This window comes from Cervus elaphus, chromosome 5 (assembly GCF_910594005.1).
Source record: "Cervus elaphus chromosome 5, mCerEla1.1, whole genome shotgun sequence".
In the NCBI taxonomy this organism is placed as follows: Eukaryota; Metazoa; Chordata; class Mammalia; order Artiodactyla; family Cervidae; genus Cervus; species Cervus elaphus.
The window spans coordinates 113,048,151-113,071,459 of record NC_057819.1 but is presented as its reverse complement, the minus strand read 5'-3'; the positions used below and the strand labels follow the sequence as shown (position 1 = coordinate 113,071,459).

The 23,309-nt window shown below is 38.2% G+C and overlaps 2 protein-coding genes across 2 annotated transcripts; both read left to right on the top strand.

The window, feature by feature from the left end:
• The first annotated feature begins 507 nt into the window (after positions 1 to 507).
• KRT26 (keratin 26) lies at positions 508 to 6,448 on the top strand. Its single transcript, XM_043900951.1, has 8 exons — positions 508 to 989; positions 1,429 to 1,511; positions 2,492 to 2,648; positions 3,294 to 3,455; positions 3,539 to 3,664; positions 4,310 to 4,527; positions 5,157 to 5,224; positions 5,954 to 6,448. The coding sequence occupies exons 1-8, from the start codon at positions 549 to 551 to the stop codon at positions 6,106 to 6,108; spliced, it is 1,410 nt and encodes a 469-aa protein (XP_043756886.1). The 5' UTR covers positions 508 to 548; the 3' UTR covers positions 6,109 to 6,448.
• An 8,349-nt stretch (positions 6,449 to 14,797) lies between these two features.
• KRT25 (keratin 25) lies at positions 14,798 to 22,599 on the top strand. Its single transcript, XM_043904493.1, has 8 exons — positions 14,798 to 15,297; positions 15,600 to 15,682; positions 16,219 to 16,375; positions 18,611 to 18,772; positions 18,857 to 18,982; positions 20,710 to 20,927; positions 21,422 to 21,489; positions 22,209 to 22,599. Exons 1-8 carry the CDS (start codon positions 14,806 to 14,808, stop codon positions 22,316 to 22,318), a joined length of 1,416 nt encoding a protein of 471 aa, XP_043760428.1. The 5' UTR covers positions 14,798 to 14,805; the 3' UTR covers positions 22,319 to 22,599.
• The last annotated feature ends 710 nt before the right edge of the window (positions 22,600 to 23,309 follow it).

The window sequence follows — 23,309 nt, the reverse complement described above, 5'->3', positions numbered from 1 at the left end:
TCTGCAGGACTTTTATTTCTGTTTTTTTTAATCAATTAGAGAGCTCCCACTACCAAAGGATCACTATATATTGAGAGCACCTGATTTGAATAAGAGAGAAAACATTCAATAACACATGAATAATAAAAAATAGTTCATAAGTATTTTCAGAACAAAAGCGTTAGACACTGTCCATTTGAATTATGAATCTTTTGTTATATTGGAGGAAAAAAACAACTAAAATCTATTTCAGAGGTCAAAATGATGTACATTGACTCATATATAATATTGACTTTTAAAACTGTGGTTTGGTATTACTCTATCTGGCACCTTTTTCATATACAAAGATATCCTTGGGCCAGCTTTCCACCTACAGACTGGACACTATTAAAAAATCACCCAATTATGAAAAACAACAATTAGCATGCAAGTAATATTTTATTACAGATCGGCATAGTTAAGGCTGAAATGACCTACTAAATCCTATAAAAGGCCAACAGAGCTAACTTCATGGATGGTGTCTTTTGACTTTGTGCCTCTCTGAGAAAGGGTCGTTTGGGGCTGTCACCATGTCTTTTCGACTTTCTAGTGGATCCAGGCGGCTCTGCTCTCAAGCTGGCCCTGGTCGGCTAACGGGTGGAAGGACAGGCTTCAGGGCTGGAAATGTATGCTGTGGGTTGGGAGCAGGAAGCAACTTCTCTGGCCCTCTTGGAAGCGTTTCTTCTAGAGGAAGTTTCTCCCATGGTGGTGGAGGGTTGGGAAGTGGTGTCTCTACTGGTTTTCTTGAAAATGAGCATGGCCTCCTCTCTGGGAATGAAAAGGTGACACTGCAGAACCTCAATGACCGCCTGGCATCCTACCTGGACCATGTGTGTGCTCTGGAGGAGGCCAACGCTGACCTCGAGCAGAAAATCAAGGGCTGGTATGAGAAATGTGGGCCTGGTTCTGGCCGGCAACTTGCTCATGACTATAGTAAATATTTCTCAGTCACTGAAGATCTCAAAAGGCAGGTAAGAAAGATGGATACTTTTACTACAGACTTTGGGTGTGCATAACCTTAAAAAAAAAAAAAAAAGATGTAATAGAAAACATGCTTAGCAAATTTGTATGAATTTGCTAACTCTACATTCCCAGTACTTGGCACACTGCCTGGCAATAAGGATTTGCAGAATTAATTGATGAAAGAGAAATTGTTTCCAAATAGATAGAATTGCTTCACTGATCTTTTATCTAGCTCATACTTTTTGATGAAGAGTATTAAAATTGTCTGTAATTGGAAAAGTTTACACTTGGCTCTTAAACTCTGCAGAAAATCCAAATTTCTTTAAAATAGGAAAACATGATACTAAAATAGATGTTTTATGGATTAAGAAGATAAGAATCACAATGAGATCTGGAATCTCCCTTGACTTTTGGGACCTAACATTTTGCACCATCTACGCTATTTAGATTATTTCTGTGACTACCTGTAATGCCAGCATTGTTCTACAAAATGAAAATGCCAGACTGACTGCTGAGGACTTCAGGCTGAAGTAAGTAAACATAAAGTAATTAATTATAATAAAGGTAAAAATACTACAGTTGGAGTAGAGAATATAACTTTTGGTTTAAAAATCAACATGGTTTTATAAAGTCAGACTAGATCACTGAAGAGATTAAATGTGCCTGATACAAAGCTAGCATAAATTTTATTTTTTTAGCTTTTTAAAAACGTTTTATTTTATATTGGAGTATAACCAGTTAACAATGCTGTGATAGTTTCAGGTGGCAGCAAAGGGACTCAGCCATACATATACATGTATCCGTTCTCCCTCAAACTTCCCAACAGGCTGCCACATAACATTGAGCAGAGTTCCCTGTACTATACAGTAGGTCTTATTGGTTATCCATTTTAAATATAGTGGTATGTATATGTCGATCCCAAACTCCCTAACTATCCCTCCCTCTCATCATTCCCCCTGACAACCATCAGCCTGTTCTCTAAGTATGTGAGTCTGTTTCTGTTTTGTAAATAAGTTCATTTGTAACATTCCTTTTTAGATTCCACATATGAAGGATGCCATACAATATTTCTCCTTCTTTGCCTGACTTACTTTACTCAGTATGATAATGTCTAGGTCCATCCATGTTGCTGCAGATGGCATTATTTCATTCTTTTTAATGGATGAATAATATTCCATCATATATATGTACCACATCTTCTTTATCTATTTCTCTGCTGATGGGCATTTAGGGTAAAGTTAACATAAATTTTAAAGAGTAATTTTCTTCTGGTAAGCACATGGGATGCCAAAAATAAACTCTGAAAAAAAAATAAACTCTGAAGAAACAGCTCCAAAATAATATTCATAAATCAATAAGTGTTCCAAAGTGTTTCATCATTTTGCTATCATCATCTGCTTCAGGGGTATGTACTGAACATCAGTATCTTTCTGTATATGAAACATCTAGAAAAGTCATGCTTTGCACCTACCTACGATTGTAGTTCTCAAGCATTTTAACAACCTTTTAGGTATGAAAATGAGCTTGCTCTGCACCAGAGTGTTGAGGCGGACATCAATGGTCTTCACAGAGTTATGGATGAGCTGACTCTTTGTACAAATGACCTGGAGATACAGTGCGAAGCACTCAGTGAGGAACTGACATACCTCAAAAAAAATCACCAGGAGGTAAGGAACCCTGGTTTCCTATGGTATCTGATGCCCCTCCTCAAGTCCACTGTGGATCTCAATCAAAAGTCTACCTTGAACAGATTTGTGATTGCCAGGAGGGAAGGGGGAGAAGGAAGGGATGAATTGGGAGTTTGAGATTAGCAGAGGCAAACTATTATATATAGGAGAGATAAAAAGCAAAGTCTTACTGTATAGCACAGGGAACTATATTCAATACCTTGTGATAAGCCATGATGAAAAAGAATATGAAAAAGAATCTGTAGGTATGTATGTATAACTGAGTAACTTTGCTCTATAGAAGAAATTAACACAACATTGTAAATCAACTTGTGTGTGTGTGTGTGTGTGTGTGAGAGAGAGAGAGAGAGAGCTCAGTCGTGCCTGACTTTTTGCAACCCCATGGACTATAGCCCACCAGGCTCCTCTGTCCATGGAATTTTCCAGGCAAGAATACTGGAGGCAATTGCCATTTTCCTCTCCAGGGATCTTCCTGTCCCAGAGATCGAACCCACGTCTCTTACATCTCCTGCACTGGCAGATAGGTTCTTTACCACTAGCGCCACCTGAGAAGCCCAAAATCAACTATACTTCAATAATTTTCTTTAAGTATACTTTGATGATTAATACAGATTGCTTTTCCAGGAAATGAAAGTCATGCAGGGTACAGCTGGGGGGAACGTGAACGTGGAAATAAACGCAGCCCCAGGAGTGGACCTCACTGTTCTGTTGAACAACATGAGGGCTGAGTACGAGGACTTGGCGGAACAGAACCGCGAAGATGCCGAGGCCTGGTTTAATGAGAAGGTACATGTAGCAAATCACAGGCCAAGGGTTTGTTCAGGAGACCGCCAAGCAGGTCACTAACCCATCTGACAATTATGCTTCAGAGCACATCGCTGCATCAGCAGATTTCTGAAGATGTGGGAGCTGCTACGGCAGCCAGAAATGAGCTGATGGAACTGAAGCGCAACCTGCAAACCTTGGAAATAGAACTTCAGTCCCTCATGGCCATGGTTCGTAGGCATCACCTTGACTTGAATGTGTGTCTGTATTAAGTAAATATATATATATATATATATATATATAGTTGTTGTTTAGTTGCTAAGTCATGTCTGACTCTTGCAACCCCATGGACTGTAGCCCGCCAGACTCCTCTGTCCATGGGATTCTACAGGCAAGGATACTGGAGTGGGTTGCCATTTCCTTCTCCAAGGGATCTTCCCAACCCAGGGATCAAACCAGCATCTCCTGCATTGGCAGGCAGATGCTTTACCACTGAGCCACCTGGGAAGCCCATATATATATATACACATATGTATATATATTAATATATAACTGAAAATATATAATTATATATCTGAATATATATAACTAATTATATTTCACTAAAGATGCATTAAATGAACATGGACATATTATATATCAAGCATTTTGTCTATAAATATTACTTCTTATTCACCAATCCCAAAACTTGAAGAAGGAAAAACAAGTTTTCTCAATGGAGAACAAAAATTTTTTTAATTTGGCTAATGTTGATTTTCAAGGGGAAAGATTTAGCCCATGTACAAAATATTTCTTTCTACCTTGAGAATGTTTTTAAAGCATGAACATGTGGTTTATCTGTTACATGTGCAAGCTGTGCTTTGTTCTTCTTTCAGAAACATTCCTATGAATGCTCCTTGGCTGAGACTGAAAGCAATTACTGCCATCAGCTCCAGCAAATCCAAGAGCAGATTGGAGCAACGGAGGATCGACTCCAGCAGATTCGGATGGAAACAGAAGGCCAGAAGCTTGAGCATGAAAGGCTTCTCGATGTCAAAATATTTTTAGAAAAAGAAATTGAAATGTATTGCAAATTAATAGATGGGGAAGGAAGGTAAATATTAACTTGTGAAAAACATGAAAAACATCGACTAGGTTTTCTCAGTGTACGTGTAAACCAATACTGTATCCTAGAATTTCCTGCTCTGAAGAGCATCACTTAGCAATTTGTTACTACATGTAGATGACATGAAAACAGGCAGCAAAATCCAATCTCTTAGTATGTAAAGTATCTATACCTGTTAATGTAGAGAACATTTAAATATGGAATATTGAGCCATGCCTGGACTCCAATCCAGGAGGAAAACTGCTTTCTGAGATTGAGCATTGAAGCATATCTCTTATAATAACACACTCCATTGTGGCTTCACTGGTTACCACCCTGTTGCGGTGTTGTTTAGTGGCTAAGTCATGTCTGACTCTGCAACCCCATGGACTATGGCCAGCCAGGCTCCTCTGTCCATGGGATTTCCCAGGCAAGAATACTGGAGTGGGTTGCCATTTCCTTCTCCACGGGATCTTGGAGATCTTGGAGATCTCATTTCCTTCAACTAATGTTGAAGCCATATTTGAAACTAGAACTTCAATTGAAACTAGCACTCCAAAACCTTTATTCCCCATTCATAGTTATTTATGAGATCCATAATGAAAGAAAACTGCAGCAATTTTCTTTTCTCTTCACAGAAAAAGCAAGTCCACATGTTACAAATCAGAAGGGCGTGGGCCCAAAAATTCTGAAAATCAAGTCAAAGGTACAGGAGGGCTTTTTTTTTTTTCCACTTGGAATAACTCTTTAAACTCCAGGAGTCATATTAAATAAGTCACTTATTTGGAAACTAAGTAAAATTGTATATAAGTTTAGTTCTAGTGGATGAAGGGTATCAGCTCTTAACATTCATATTTCATGTTCCTGTAGAACAGATGTGGTCAAATTATGAAATTACTGAAATGGGAAATCAATTCCCCCAACATTTTTCTTACTTAGAACCTATTGTTTTCCCAGTTTCAATGTTTTCCTAGAAAAGCAACTTTATTTTAAACCACGAAAACAGGGCAAGTTGGTGTTTAAAAGAAGACATTACTTGCTCCAGGCCTATACCTGCCTGATACTTCTTAATGCATGTTTCACTTATGCTTTCAAACACCCATTGTTCTAAAAGATAAGAAAGATAATCTCAGGCCTTGCTAAGCACAGATATTGAGCATTACATCTCAATTTTCAGCAGACTCGCAAACTGTTTTTTTTTTTAATATTTTTATTTATTTATTTACTTGGCCGTGGCGGGTCTTAACTGCAGCATGTGGGATCTAGCTCCCTGACCAGGAATCAAATCCAGGCCCCTTGCATTGAGAGCAGCAGTCTTAGCCATTTGACCACCAGGAAAGTTCTGTAAACTGATTTACACGAGCATGCCCATTGTGACTAAATACCTTTCCACCTGTTAAGAATGAGTACTAAGCTTGCATTTGTTTTATTTCAGACTCAAAAGAAGAAGCTGTTGTCAAAACAGTGGTTGGGGAACTTGATCAGCTTGGCAGTGTCCTCTCACTAAGGGTCCACTCGGTTGAAGAAAAATCCTCAAAAATAAGCAACATTACAATGGAGCAACGACTGCCTTCTAAAGTCCCTCAATGAGGGGAAACGCTATTTAAAAAAAAAAAAAAAGTCTGCTTTTGTAAAATCCTATTGACCAAAAACCCAAGGAAACCATTCATTTCTGTTCTTCAAAATAAAAGGGTTAGAAGATGTTTTCCTTCTCTTCCCTTTCTCAGGTTCTTTGTATGCCATCCTTCCCAGGAATAGGAAAAAATCTTGCTCTGTCCCTGGTTTTCGCTTGCATTTGGTGGAATCTTTATTGCCTTTTCATTAAAAATTTTCTGTCCCAAGTTATTTTTGATAAATTCTGTGCTTTTGAATTTCCAGTTGATCTCAGTGTCACAGTACTAAGGATATGCTAATAAAATTAAGGGCTTCACTTGTAGTCATATTTACTCCAGTTCATGACAGGATGAATTGGAAACAATGCCAGTCCTAACCTCTGGTCCCAAATCTGTCCCTGATTAACTATGTAAATGACTGGTTCTCTTTGAGTTTGAGCTGCTATGGATGTAACAGAAAATGATACTGATTGAGCTTTATAATTGGTTCAACCTTAGAATGCCTGGCCTGCAGGGGTGATGGGCTAATGTTAGTTTGTTACTCTGAATCTGGATAACTTTTTTCCATTTTGCACTTAGTTACTTATTGACTGGGGTGGTTCGCAATCTTGCTCATATCCTCCTGCACACAAGATCCTGCCTGATATCGTAACCAAGTTATTTTAGAAAGTACAGCTGGGTCTTGACAGCAGCAAAGTTCTGGGATATAAAAGCTTATTTTATATGGGTGATGAGGCAGAGAGCTCTGCAATAACCTAGATTTCCAATGTGAATGACAAAGTATCACAAAAGGGTTGTTTTGGCTTTTGGGGGGGGCATGGGGGTGGGGGAGGATTGGTTTGTTTGACTGCACTGTGTTAGTCACAGCACATGGGATCCAGTTCCCCAATCAGGGATCAAACCCAGGCCCCCTGGACCAGAAGCTTAGAGTCTTAGCCTCTGGACCACCAAGGAAGTCTCTCACTAAAGGATTTTAACCAACTGGTATATACACCATGTGGAATTCAAAGTGGCCCACATACTCAACTGCAACATATCTAGGTGCTGAGCCACACTAAGGTTGCATCTCCAGGTCTCAAAGATCATTTTGATTGCTATATTTCCTACTCCCACATAAGTAGTTGACCTCTGCCCTGGCATAGTTTCTTGAACTATAGCTACAGCTGGACGTTACCTTTTTCATGGTCTTCTTCTGATGAAGGGCTCCAATTTTGGTAATGGAAGTCATAAGTTCAATGGTGTAGAGTTGGATCGGGTTAGGTTAAAAGTACTTTCAATTGCAGGACCATAATACCAATGTCTTACATTTATTGAGTGTGCTTTAATCTTGCTTTCTGTGAATTCACCATTTTGATCTTCATAAAGACTTATAAGGTAAGTGTTTTTATTATTTTTATTTACATAAAGGCATAAACATACAAATAGATTAAGCAATTTCCCCAGAGTTACACAGATGATGGGCGGTGGGGGATAAATTCAAATTCAGATCTCCCTTTCTTCCTCGCTGACCAGAGTCTTAATTGACCAGGAAAAAATCAACAATTTCCCCAAAGCACCTTCTATTTCACACTAAGATTCCATTGCCATCCAGGAATGTCCATCATCAACAGATTCTTGTGTGCAGAGATGTAGTCTTTTCCTCTCTGTTCACCACCCATCTCCAGCTCCTCTCCAACACCAGTCTTCTCTGTCTTCATATTTATTAAGTCCTGGTCACTAGATATTCTCTCTCTTAGGCTGCAAGCTACTTCATTATGTCTTGTTACCATCTCATTCTGACTGGTAGGGTCATCCAGAGGCTCCATCTCCTAGGAATTGGAGGACTAGAACCACAATTACAGCTCTCTCAAGACACCTGGCTAATCCATCATCTCAGTACCACAATGTTGGACCCTCTTTGTTTGCGACCACCAGTGCTAGTCACTCCTTATTCCCAAGAGCGTTCTTATTCTTTCCAAAAACAATCTAACTTCCATTTTTCTATATCCACTCTTTCCTATTCAGATAAAAAGACTTGTCTCTCTATACAAGACAGATTTATATTTAATACAAACTTAAGTTGTGATTCCAAAATGCATGGTTTTAGCTAATACTTCTGGAAAGCATAAGTATGAGGGCTGGAAAACTTAAGTACTCATCCACATTTCTAAGAATTCAGTCTTAGTGGAAAAAAAAGGTAAAACACTGGTATCAATAGCTAACAAATCCCCAAAACTTTCATTCAGTTCAGTCACTCAGTCGTATCCAACTCTGCGACCCCATGGACTGCAGCATGCCAGGCCTCCCTGGCCATCACCAACTCCCGGAGCTTGCTCAAACTCTGTCCATTGAGTAGGTGATGCCTTCCAACCATCTCATCCTCTGTCGTCCCCTTCTCCTCCTGCCCTCAATCTTTCCCAGCATCAGGGTCTTTTCCAATGAGTCAGCTCTTCGCATCAGGTGGCCAAAGTATTGGAGTTTCAGCTTCAGCATCAGTCCTTCCAGTGAATATTCAGGACTGATCTCCTTTAGAATGGACTGGTTGGATCTCCTTGCAGTCCAAGGGACTCTCAGGAGTCTTCTCCAACACTACAGTTCAAAAGAATCAGTTCTTCAGTGCTCAGCTTTCTTTATGCTCCAACTCTCACATCCATACATGACTACTGGAAAAACCATAGCTTTGAGCAGATGACCTTTGTCAGCAAAATAACGTCTCGCTTTTTAATAAGCTGTCTAGGTTTGCCATAACTTTTCTTCCAGGGAGCAAGCGTCTTTTAATTTCATGGCTGCAGTCACCAACTGCAGTGATTTTGGAGCCCAAGAAAATAAAGTCTCTCACTGTTTCCATTGTTTTCCCAGCTATTTGCCATGAAGTTATGGGACCAGATGCCATGACATTAGTTTTCTGAATGTTGAGTTTTAAGTCAACTTTTTCCCTCTCCTCTTTCACTTTCATCAAGAGGCTCTTTAGTTCTTCTTCAATTTCTGCCATAAGGGTGGTGTCATCTGCATATCTGAGGTTATTCATATTTATCCCAGCAATCTTGATTCCAGTTTGTGCTTCATCCAGCCAGCATTTCTCATGATGTATTCTGCATATAAGTTAAATAAGCAGGGTGACAATATACAGCCTTGACATACTCCTTTCCCGATTTGGAACCAGTCTGTTGTTCAATGTTCAGTTCTAAAACTTTCATTGGGCACTCTTAATTGTTAACTACCAAACCTTGTCCAGTATCCATCATTCAGACCTTGGCTAACAGAACATGTCCTAGACATTTCACCATCAGGCCCTTGGAAACAAATATTTTACAGAACAGGCCGAGAAGGTACTGCCCTGAACAATCAGGACCATAAGAGCTCGTGGCCTCTGGAGTAAAACACAGCATGGAGGAATCAGGCAGGATCTCCCTCCTCAGTCCTACAAGGACAGCAAAAACACAAACAGGCAAGATACAAACAGTTTTGTGCTATATTAGAACTTTCTGAGGATATCTGAAAGGCCCTATTTTGTCTCTGATTCAGATATTTCACATGTTCCCTGAGCCCCAAGGGCTGATGCAAGAGTCATAGTCTTGAATGTGACCAATTTGAGGCTGCACCCAATCATGGTACAGACAGAGTACTGCCATCTTCTTTCCAAAAACACACCATACTGAACATGTAGGTTCTTCTTCCTCCCCACACCCCATTTAAGAATGAAAAATGTATAAAACCAAAAAGATAGAAAAAAATAAGAGAAGAATTAAAGGTGGATTTTTTTTTTTTAATTTGGAAGAAAGGAAGTGACGGAAGTAGCCTCAATAGCAACAACCAAATACATCTTCCTGGAACTAGTCAACCTCATAAAATCCAAGAGAGATTCAAGGCTTAGAAGAACCAAGTGTGATGGAGGACTGGGCTGAGGGATGAAGCTGAGGTCATGGTGACTGACAGAGGTGAAAGTACCATACACTAATGACACAGAAGCTTCAAGAAGCCTCATTAGCACAAGGGCACAAAGGGGGCCCTAGAATTAGGTTCATATGGCCACTTTTTGTAAAATTTGCAAAACTAAAATAATTTACCACAATTGGTGAAATCTGCTGTCTGTTTCCATGCCAACGTCCCTTCCATCATCAGTTTCCCTCAGGTCTGGTGGTGTTTGGATATCCACAAGCATTCTGAGGGCCAGTCTAAGATAAAGGGGCGGTAAGTTATTATCCAAATGTAACATCTGAGAGGGAGCAAAAGGTGCTATTAATCAGGTGCACTAGTAGGCATGAACTGATCTATTGTAGGCACATGAATATAGAGTCACTTTAAGTGGACAGGAAATTGAGTTCCACATGCTGGGATATATTTAGGAGGTTTTCATCATTTCTGTGGGAGGCGTCTAGCAGAATTCCCACTGCCCTGATGTGCTGGTTCAAACGTGAATGCATTTCAGTTGTCTTATGCTAAGTGAAAGAAGTCAGATTCAGGGATACATACTGTATGATTCCATTTACATGACATTCTGGAATAGGCAAAACTATAGAAATAGAAAATTGATCAGTGTTTGTCTGGAGCTGGGGCTGTGGGGATAGGTTGATGACAAAGGGGTAAAAGGAATTGGGGGATGAGTAACAGAACTTTCTATATCTTGATTGTAGTGAGTGTTACACGACTATGAAGTTGTCAAAACTCATAGAGTATGCTTAAAGAATGAATTTTATTATACATACATTAAACCTCAACAAATCTGGCTAAAATGAACTAACAAAAAGATTTAAGAATTCTACCTTAAAGAAAAATGAAAACATGTCTGGCATTATTAATAACAGCAAAAAGTAGGAAACAATCTGAAAGTTCCTAAATAAGATAGTAAACAAATTACTTAATATTAGGTTTGGCCCTGAGTAACAATAACAAAATAACATGACTTTACACAGATAGAAGTGTGTTTCTCTCATACATAAAAATTCAAAAGTAGGCTAATCAGGACTGTGGATGGCAGCTTTGTGCCTCACGGCATCCTCCGGGACCCACGTTCCTTTCAGTTTTCCATTCTGCCATACCCAGGATATGGTACCAGCTCATAGTCCAAGATGACCCTCCAACCCTCATACCCAGCCATCACACCCTGAACCAGGATGGAGGAAAACGGAGAAGACAGGACAAAAGATCTGTGTCTGCTTTCTCTTAGACAAAGCTTTCTAGAACTTGCCACATATACTGCTTACATCATATCAGCTACTTAATTACATTGCCACAGCTGGCTGCAAAGAAAGCCAGAGATAGCAGTCTTTCTTGTGGCGAGCTATTGCCCAGCTAAAATTAAGGGTCAACCAATGGTTTCATCCACACTGGGCACCCACCCATGCACTAAAGTGTATTATGGAAGGTGAACAAAACAAGTTACAGAACAACACATTTAACACAGAAGACTCACAGATAGCGTGTGTAGTTTTACACGTTGTGTATGTGTGCAAATAAACAGAAATCCATTTGGAAGGGTGAAAACACTTGGATGGATAAACTGCAGCTTCCTGATAAAGCAGGGAGGACAAAAGAGAGGGGAAGGTGAGGAAGGATTTTAACATTTTATTCTATAAACATTGCTATGTTTGTTTATGTCAAGAATATTTTCCTGTTGTTTTATGGCAGAAACTAACATAACATTGAAAAGCAATTATCCTCCAATTTAAAAAAATCATATTTTCATGCAGAGAGTAGAATGATATTGCCAGGGACTAGGGAATGGAGAAAAAAGGGTACATAATTTTAGTTAAAAGATGAATAATAAATTCTGAGGATCTAATGTGTAGCATAATGACTAAAGTTAATTATACTGTACTGAATACCTGAAATTTGCTAAGAGAGCAGATATTACATGTTCTCACCAAAAAGAAAAAAAAAGGTAACCATATGAGGTGATAAATGCATTTACTAACTTCATTGTGAGAATAATTTCTTACAATTGTATTACAATTCTGTAATACTGTATTACAATTTATGCATTATAATTTTGTCAGTTGGTCCTCAATAAAACTGGGAAAATTAATAAATAAAAGCTGGGGGATGGGAATTTCCTGGAGATCCAATGGCTATGACTCCATGCTTCCATGATCAAATGTCCGGGTTCAATTCCTGGTCCGGGAACTAAGATCCTGCATACTACACAGCCAAAAAAATAAAATAAAAATTTTAAACTGGGTGGGGGAAAAACAGACTGTAGTAAAGTTGATCAAACCCACTACACAGATATCAACTGCATTTCTTAGTACAATTTGTCCAGAAAGTGTGATTTCTAAAAGATATCTTTGGCAATATTAGATAAGTATCTGGAAATAGTTCCTTAAAAAGGATGCAAAAGCATATTATGAAGAAATCTGCACCTTTTCACTGAAGAACATTACGAAAGACCTAAATAAATGGAAAGAATATTCAACTTTTTGGATAGACATACACAATATCACAGAGATGTCAATTTTATTCAAATAGCTTAATGGATTTCAAGCAAATCTTGGGCTATTACTGCATTTGAGAATCAGGCTTTAAATTTTATATGAAAGAGCAATACAGAAGGAATATTTGACTTGATGGCAAATAAGAACTAAGAACAAAGGAATACTTGCCTTACCAGATACCAAGTTATATTACGGAGCAATGGTAACCAAAACGATATGTTTCTGCACCAGACCAAAAAATAGTAACAGGTGAATCCCCACCTAAATGAAGCTTTATTGAGGACTTCGATTTCCTGACTAATTGAGGCATTGGACAGTTCCTTTATGACAGTATGGCATGGCATTGCAGAGAGAGGGTGACACTATTCTGTACAGTGTTGAAATCATTATCCATATCGAAAAAACGAAATTTGATTACATACCATAGAATACACAAAAATTATTCCAAACTACCAAAGCCTTAACCATGAAAGGCAAAATGTTTCGAGTATGTTACCAGAAGATACTTTTATGACCTCGCAGAGTTAATCACTTCCTTAAGTTAGATAAAATAATCACAATCCAAAAATGAAGAGTGATGTGTGCATGTGTGTGCTTAGCCACTCAGTCATGTCCAACTCTTAATTCAACCTATCTAAAAATAAGACGATAATGAGTTAATATCCAGAATATAAAACAAACTCCTACAACTTAACCAAAAAAAAAAAAAACCCAACATGATATTTTAAGTGGGCAAAGGACTTAAATAGACATTTCTCCAGAGAAAATATGCAATTGGCCAACAAGGACATGAATAGCTGCCCAACATCACTAATCATTAGGAAAATGCAAGTCAAAACTACAATGAGATACCATGTGATATGGTGACTGTCAAAAAAAAGGAAATAACAAATGTTTGTGATGATGTGAAGAAATCAAAATCCTTGTGCACTATGTATGGGAATATAAGATAGTGCAGCCACTATGGAAAATAGTACAGTATTTCTTCAAAAAATTAAAAATAAAATTTCCATATGATCTAATAATTCTACTTTGGGGTATGTTCCCATGAAAAGGGTACACAAGGACTGGAACAGATATTTATACATCCGTGTTCATAGTTGCATTATACATTATTTAAAATAACTAAAAAGTGGATGCAACCCAAGTGGCCACTGACTGATGAATGGATAAACAAAATACATGCAATGGAACATTATTCAGCCTTAAAAAGAGAGGAAAATCTGATACATGCTGCCACATGGATGAACTCTGAAGACATTTTGCTAAGTGAAACAAGCCAGTCACAAAAGGACAAATAGTGTATGATTCTACTTATCACAAGTGTCAGAAGAATGACTGGCACATAGTAGGTTCTAAATGAATGAAAGAATTAACCCATATTTTCACAACAGCCTCACATAATAAATATTCATGGAAATTTTGTCCATAAGCCAATTTCCAGATTTTTTTCCCCAAATTGCCATAATATTTAGAGTTTTCAATAAATATGTGGGAATCCACATCCAGGAAGAAGCTTACTGATGACTTTCACCTAAGCGAAACCACCACGAAGTAGAAACAGGTGAAATAATTCTTTCCAGGTTTTTGCTTCAAATTTTGCAAGGTCAGGAAATAAGTTAATGTCCTTCCAAACTCCCACAACCCATAACAGCAATTAGGGGTGTGTTCCTAATTACCAAAATGGATGTGAGAAGACAACTCTACCCAGACATAAGTACGTGTCAACAAAACACCCTGCATGTCAGCCAAAATGGAAATTAACTTCCCACCAGAAACAGTAGCAAGGGTTGAGGAGGAAAGACGGTGGTTGAAGATCCAAGCTGGGGAAATAATGATTGCTGTCCTGTCCTCTATTTATGTGGAAAGAACTGTAAAAACAGAAGCAGTAAAAGTCTCAGAAACATCAAAATCTACCTTGGCCTAACAGCCCAAAACCATAACACCAGATTTTTATTCGGTGGTGGACTGGTGAGTTTTTATCTTCTAAGGAGGGAAGTGAGGAATGACTCACTCACAATTTAAAAATGTAATAAGGAACCAGAAATTGCTCCACCCAGACCCATTTCTCAGATAACCACCAACCTGCGGGCAACTGCCCTCCTACAGAAATGAGCTGGGCAAAGTTAGATACTAATTAGGAAAATTCATCCAATTAAGCTAACTTGCTGAGGCTGGCAAGCAGTGTTTGACTCTCTGTAGGCAGAATTTCATCCAGAACACACTTGAGCATTGTCTATAAAAAGGACGAGAGAAGAGCTGGGATGGGCAGTCACTCCATTCCAGCTTTCATAAACACAGCTCTGCAACACACCTGTCCTGACATCATGTCTCTTCGACTTCCCAGTGGATCCAGGAGGGCCAGTCCCCGTCCCACCACCGGCTCTCTCAGGCTCTCTGGTGGGGGAGCCAGCTTTGGGGCTGGAAATGCTTGCAGCATGCCTGGAATTGGAAGCAGTTTCTCGTGTGCCTTTGGGGGCAGCTCGTCAGGAGGAAATGCCTTGGGGAGCAATGCCTGTGCTGGCTTTACTGTGAATGAGGGGGGCCTCCTTTCTGGCAATGAGAAGGTGACCATGCAGAATCTCAATGACCGCCTCGCATCCTACCTGGAGAATGTTCGCGCCCTGGAGGAGGCCAATGCTGACCTGGAGCAGAAGATCAAGGGCTGGTATGAGAAATTTGGGCCCGGTTCTTGCCGTGGTCTTGATCACGACTATAGTAGATATTTCCCAATAATCGAGGATCTTAAAAACCAGGTAAGAAATTACACTTCACCATCATTTTTATGTACTTTTACTTCCAAATGTTCTTTGTCTTTCTTCACTGAATACTAAAAACATTTCTCATTCCTACTTGTGACTTCTTAAAGGGAATTTCAATTTAGCACTGGAAATAAGCACTAAATAGATTCAGTAGTTATGATGAAAATGTCACTATCTATCTAGTAACTATATTAACTTGGATTATTTCCATTTCCTAATCTTAAACACACACACACTTTTTGGTTTTTATCAGTTATGATAAATTGCCTCTAAAAAGTCAAACTCCCTGCTTCCAGATCATTGCTTCTACCACCAGCAATGCCAATGCTGTTCTGCAGATCGATAATGCCAGGCTGACCGCTGATGATTTCAGACTCAAGTAAGTAGACTTACAGAGTGAAAAAAAAAATTCACAAGGTCAATGAGAAGCATTCCATTAAATTTATTTTTTGATCCCTCATTAAATATTACCAACTCTGGTCCTAACACTGTAAAATACTTGGACTTAAACAGAATGTTATTATTTTTTTACTCTTTGGCTACGAAATATAAAGTATGAACTGCTATCAAAGCAGTGTGCAAAACCCTAGTTCTTTTTCTGCCAAGAAAGTATCTCAAAATAATTACGATACAACATATTTTGAAAATGTCTCTCGTGGCCAAATGTGTCACTTTATTTTCTTAAACTTTTTATTTTGTATTGGGTTATAGCCGATTAACAATGCTGTGATAGTTTCGGGTGAATAGCAAAGGGACTCAGCCATACATATACATGTATCCATTCTCCCCCAAACTCCCCTCCCATCTAGGCCAAATGTGTCACTCTAAAATTCCAGAATTCTAGCATTTGATCACTGATCAGTGACTAATTCCCCAACCATGAAATTAACTGGAAAATCATTAACCCTCTTTAAGGTACGAAAATGAGCTGGCTCTTCATCAGAGCGTAGAGAGTGATGTCAATGGGCTTCGCAGAGTTCTGGATGAAATCACCCTCTGCAGAACAGACTTGGAGATTCAGTATGAAACCCTGAGTGAAGAGCTGACTTACCTCAAAAAGAACCATAAAGAGGTAAGAGCTGACTGCCTTTATATTGCCATCCCTCTGCAGACACTATCCATTTAACAGGAGATAATGGACTTGACTTCTTAAGTAAGAAATTGGCACTAAAGATCCGTGATCAGACAAACATGAGGCCTGAGTGGTTCATAGCAGTGGTGAAGTATTAGTCCAGATTCACCTCTGATCTCACATCAAATTTCCCATGGCAGGGAGGGGGAAAGAATCTTCTTTTCCATACCAAACATACCAATCAGGGTTCCAAGAGCAATGTTTCAGCTAGGCAATTATGGCTAAGTTAAAACGGCATACTTAGGAGATTACATCTAATTAGATAAAATAAATATACTCTAAGGATATCTTAAGGAAACCAGAGCTAGATTTCTATAAAACAGTGGCAGATTTAAAACACTTAAACATTTACTTCGTATACACTTCAGCATATGTTCTTAATGTATAATCTTAATATATATGATAGATATAAACTTAATGTATATAAAAATAATGAGACTGAAGCTAAACATATAAAAATGTACACTTCCAAATAAATATCCAAAGTGGTCATCATTGGAAGTTAGATTAAAAAATCAGATCATACAGCCATGACTCTGGAGACATTTTGGGGAAGGCTTTCAGAACCACTGTTTTCTGAGAAATCTTTATTCTTTGAAATTGAATTTCTTTTAAAATAGTCAAAAAAGTTCTAAGAGTCATGCCAAACCTCAAAGCAGGAGATCAAGCTAAGAATGCAATTTGATTAGCCGTGAGGCTGTCTTGAAACAATACCTACTTAAAGAACATTAATATGAACATACAGGTTCAGGAATGTTTATAGTCCATGGTAGCTACGTGATAATCTTTTTTTTTAATCTTTGGGTGTACAACTCAGCATGTGGGATCTCAGTCCCCCAACCACAGATGGAACCCGTGCCCCCTGCAGTGGAAGCTCAGTCTCAACCACTGGACCACCAGGGAAGTCCCTATAACAGATTTTTGATGAATTGAATAAATTGATTTTTTAAATGATTCACTCACAGACAGACCCACATGCATCTTTTTTATATATTTCTGCTTGAACTGAGAAAGTTTTCACTAAATCCTCAGAAGTAAAAACCCCACCTGGAGAAAGAGAAGGTATACAGATCACCGGGAAAAAAGAAAGCCTCATTATTGTCATTAGGTCCAATTCAGGGCTCTGGACATGGGCAGGCAGGAGGGTTTCTGCAGTAGAGACCTAGGCTGATCCCTGCTGTTGCAATGTATACAGTCTTAGCAGTGATGTCTGCTATCCACAACCTTAGAACTGAGTGCATCCCAACAGCCCACACCTCGGATGGGATAATAAGTAGACTTTGGCTGCAAAACTGATTCCAGCTTCTGTGATGATGACAATGATCATAATAACTAGCATTTGTTTTAGCATTTAAACACCAGATAGTATTACTAGGTCTTATCATTAATAATTCTTTCCCATCGTTCAACCACCCAGAGAAGGATATTTTTTATTCTTATTTTATCTGAAAATCGAGACTAAAAAGTCAAGGATTTTCCCAGGTTCGCTTAACCACTATAGAGTAGAACCGGAGTTCATGCAGAGATCTGTCTGACACCCAAGTCCATCATGACACTAGTCCCTGTGCAAGCTTAACAGCTTAACTGACAGCTAGGATTCTTTAGAGGAGTAGGTTCTCCCTTTATTAATTGCAAGTAAGCAAGTATGTTTAAATTATAAATATACATATGTAACAAATATTTGTTTATAATTATTCAGAATTCTTTAGACTTAGCCCCTGGATCATGTTCCTACTGTCTGAGGTCAGGAGAGAGCTGATCAGAGAACACTTCAAAGCTGGTCTCTTAAGTAAAATGCAGACCAGTGCATCAAGGTGGAGACATTTCAGCCATAAATAAATAGAATAAGAGATAAGGATAACTCATTTTAAATATCTTAGGGACTTTCATTTGGGAAAGGAAGAAAGACTCTTTTTCTGTGCAGCAGAACTAAAATCGATGAATTGGAGTTTTAGGAGCAGGAATTAAATTGACCAGAAGGAAGAGCTTTGGAGCAATTAAAACTTTATAAGAATAAAACACATTACTTCATGAGACAGGAAATACGAAATGTAGAGGTAGCTGCACAGCCTGGGAGGTGGACCCAGAGAAACTCTAAGAACCCTACCAAATCTAAGCCTCTAGACTTTTTACGACGTCCCTACACAGCTAAGCTGATTGCTCTTCCATCTCCAGGAAATGCAGGTTCTGCAGTGCGCGGCCGGAGGCAACGTGAACGTGGAGATGAACGCGGCGCCCGGCGTGGACCTCACGGTTCTGCTGAACAACATGCGGGCCGAGTACGAAGCCCTGGCCGAGCAGAACCGCAGGGACGCTGAGGCCTGGTTTAACGAAAAGGTGAGCCTTAACCGGAAAATACCCCCTCTACCTTTGAACGCTGTTCACAAAACTAAGATGTGCTCCCTCCTTTACACTTGACAGAGCGCTTCCCTGCAACAGCAGATCACGGAGGATGTGGGAGCCACCACCTCAGCTAGGAATGAGCTGACAGAGATGAAGCGCAACCTCCAAACACTGGAAATTGAACTTCAGTCTCTCCTAGCCACGGTATGAAAAGGCTGATCTCTTACCATCTCCTAGGTTATCTTTTTTATTCTTTTTTTTAATTGATGTATAGTTGATTTACAATGCTGTGTTAGTTTGAGGTATAGAGCAAAGTGATTCAGATATACACATAGACTTTAGCTGCAAAATTGATTCCAACTTCTATGATGATATAATGATCATAATAACTAACATTTAACATGTGAACATTAAAAAAAAATGTGAACATTACATATATATATATCTTTTTCTGATTCTTTTTCATTATAGCTTATTACAAGCTTATTACAAGATATTGAATATAGTTCCCAGGAGGACCTTATTGTTATCTATTTCATATAAAGTAGTGTATATCTGTTAAGCCCAAGATCCTAATTTATCTCTTTCTCCCCTTCCCCCTTTGGAAACCATAAATTTGTTTTCTATGTCTGTGAGTCTGTTTCTGTTTTGTAAATAAGTTCACTTGCATCACTTTTTAGGTTCTACATATAAGTAATATATATTTGTCTTTCTCTGACTTACTTCATGTATATGATAATTTCTAGTTGCATCCATGTTGCTGCAAATGGCATTCTTTCATTCTCTTTTTTTTTTTTATATTCTCAACTGAATGTCCCTGTTTTTTTTCTTTTCTTTTTTTCATTTATTTTTATTAGTTGGAGGCTAATTACTTTACAATATTGTAGTGGGTTTTGTCATACATTGACATCAGTCAGCCGTGGACTTACATGTATTCCCCATCCCAATCCCGCCTCCCACCTCCCTCTCTACCCAATCCCTCTGGGTCTTTCCAGTGCACCAGGCCCGAGCACTGGTTTCATTTATGGCTGAGTAGTATTCCATTGTGTAAATACACACCACATTTTCTTAATCCATTCATCTCTTGATGGGTCCTTGGGTTCCTTCCATGTCTTGGCTACTGTAAATAGTATTGCTATGAACATTGGTGTGCATGTATTTTTTCAAGTTAATATTTTCTCTGGATATATGCCCAGGAATGGGATTGCTGGATCATACAATAACTCTATTTTTAGTTTTTTAAGGAACCTCCATACTTTTTTTCCATGGTGGCTATACTAATTTACATTCCCACCAATGGTGTAGGAGAGTTCCTTTTTCTTCACACGTTCTCCAGTTCATTATTTGTAGACTTTATGAGGATGCCATTCTGACTGGTACAAGCAGCTACTTCATTGTAGTTTTGATTTGCATTTCTCTAATAATTAGTGATGTTGAGCATCTTTTCATATGCCTGTTGGCCATCTGTATTTATTCTTTAGAAAAATGTTTACATGGGTCTTCTGTCCTTTTTTTGATTGGGTTTTTTGTTTTATATTGAGCTGTAGGAGCTGTTTGTATATTTTGGAAATTAAGCTCCTACGTTACCATTTTAAATGTGTGCCAGTTGATGTTAAAAGCCTTAACTGTGTTGAGAATATATCCATATATCCAAAAAATATATATTTTTATGTAGTTAACTTAGAACATAAGAAAAGAATGGTATTTTATGTAACAGCTGAAGCAGCATCACCGATATCTTTTGGCTTATTCTACCAAAAAAGAAAAATTTGCTGATTTTTAAGAGTGTCATAGAGTGTCTTCTTAACTATGTGTCAATGTGAAATCTAAAACAATTACAGGGAGAGGGAACAAAAGGAAAAGGTCATCTATCAAAGCAAATGTCTGCATATCTGTATATCCATCCCAGATTCTTTACTGTTTTCCAACAGAAACACTCCCTGGAGTGCTCCTTGACGGAAACGGAAGGCAACTACTGTGCTCAGCTGGCCCAGATCCAGGCTCAGATCGGGGCCCTGGAGGAGCAGCTGCACCAGGTCAGGACCGAGACCGAGGGCCAGAAACTGGAGTATGAGCAGCTCCTGGACATCAAGGTCCACCTGGAAAAAGAAATCGAGACCTACTGTCTCCTCATTGGTGGAGATGATGGGTAAGTGGAATTCTTTACAGGGAAAATGCAATATACCAAAATCTGCTTGAAACTTAGATACCCGGAAAGTGAACATAAATTGAAATGACCAAATTTATGAGCATAAATGCTAAATATTAAGCGTGATACACTACTGCCAAGATACAAATTAGCCACATCTTACAAAATCAAGGTGCCACAAGCCCTGTATTTAAGGTGAGAAGATTTTAAAAACCACATCTTGTTGCTAAAGCAAAGTAGCTTCAACTGTGTGACCCACTGAAACTCTTCTCACCGAACAGCTAAAGAAAAACAAGAGTTAAAAAAAAGAGGGGGACTTCCCTGGCAGTCCAGTGTCAAGACTATGCTTCCACTTCAGGGGGTGCAGGTTCAATCTCTGGTCAGGATACTATTAATAAGAGAACAAAAAAGGAAAACAAGAGTGAATCTAGAGTTAAAGGATTTCTTTCTAAGTCACTCTCCTGTGTGACATTTTCAACAATTTGTGTCCACAGGGCTTGCAAGTCTGGAGGTTACAAGTCTAAAGACTATGGAGCTGGAAATGTGGGAAACCAAATGAAAGGTAATTAAAATGGAATTCTGATTTTCTGCTATTCTACTTCCTTTTCAATGCACAGCTTGACTGTTTTCATATTTCCAGGCCTCAGTAAGTACAGATGTAATAAAGAACTGTAGTGGATACCAGTGTGTGCTAGATGTCTAACTTTAGCGATGTGTGCTAATTTTAAACAAAGTGTTTTGTCATCACATTTTTAGTTAGCCAAGAAATCGAAATTCCCCAAAAATGAGTCTGAGTATTTGTGCTTCCTGCATAGTCATTTCTATATAAAAATTCTATTATTCCTTTAATTAATATAACTTCTTATTATTTTTCCACTTTTTTACTGTAGTAAAATACACAGAACATAAAATTTACTATCTTAACCATACTAAGTGTATAGTTCAGTGGCATTAAGTACATTCATAATCTTGTGTAGCCATCATTACTGTCTATCTCTTTTCATCTTGTAAAATTGAAACTCTTTTCCTGTTTAAAAAAAAAAACTCCCCTTTTCCTCCTCCTCCCTCCAGTTTCTTCAACTACCATTCTACTTTCTCTTGCTATGAATTTGACTACTCTAGGTACCTCATATAAGTGGAATCATACCATATTTGTCTTTTTGTGATTGATTTATTTCTCTTAGCATAATATCCTCAAGACTCATCCACATTTTAGCTATTGTGATTTTATTCATCTTGTTTCAACTCTCTAAAAATTTCCTTTGAAATTTTGAATTTTAGATCCAGTCAAAGCCATTGTGGTTAAGAAAGTCCTTGAGGAGGTAGACCAGCGCAGCAAAATACTTACCACCAGGCTCCACTCCCTGGAAGAGAAATCTCAAAGCAATTAATCTGATATGCAAGAGACAGCATATGCCAAAAACTCTCTGAGAAGAGATGGCATAATATTTCTGTCTGGGAAAATAAGCAAGTCTTAAAAAAAAAGGTCTGTCCTCTTATCTTCCTGTTACTGAAATATAATCTCTGTCTGGGCAATCAGTAGCATTATCAGTAGTATCTTCCCATTTATCTGGAAGAACATCACACATAAATATGATGACTCATTTGATTACCCCACAGAAAATGTTGTCAGTTCTTTTTAGTCAATAAACCTTCTTCCTTTAGCAAGTTATCACTGGTGGTGTTGTCTTATCTTTAAAATGTTCATGTATGTGGTACAGATGTACGAACATCTAACAGCTCTTGATCTACATGAAAACTTTAAAAAATAATTAAGATTTCTCCCTGGATTTTCATGAGGCTTTCCCAATAACTAAATATGAGATAAACTCAAAAGGAATAAAAATCCTTCCACTGAACCCCCAATCTGCCATCCTTTGACATATAGCAAGTCTATTCCTTTTCACAGTAGTCCATTTCAGGTTCATCTATAAAACAATAACAGTACTTCTCTCAAGTGGTTATTGTAAAGATTAAACAAATAAATTATCATAAAGTACACTTAAGGGTAAGCACTCAATAAATGTTAGCTCATTTTTTAATACTCAATATTTATAGTGATTAATTTTCAGATCTCATTTACCTTTTGAATAAATATTTAAACACTATTTCAAATGTAAAGGAGGTTAATTAAAAGTTCTGGCTTAGAATTTAAGTTTTTTTAATGGAGAACTTCATTTGTATTACAAAGTACACTTGATATTTGTAACTCTCTTGATCAACATCTCCAAGAAAGGGAAATAAATTAGATAAACTGAAAACATAATTTCCTCAGATCAAATATTACCCCTAGACATTCAGCTGACTCTTAATACCCTATAGATACCCATGTTGTGATCCATTCATGAAAATCTGATTTCAAGATCCATCTGAAAGTATTAA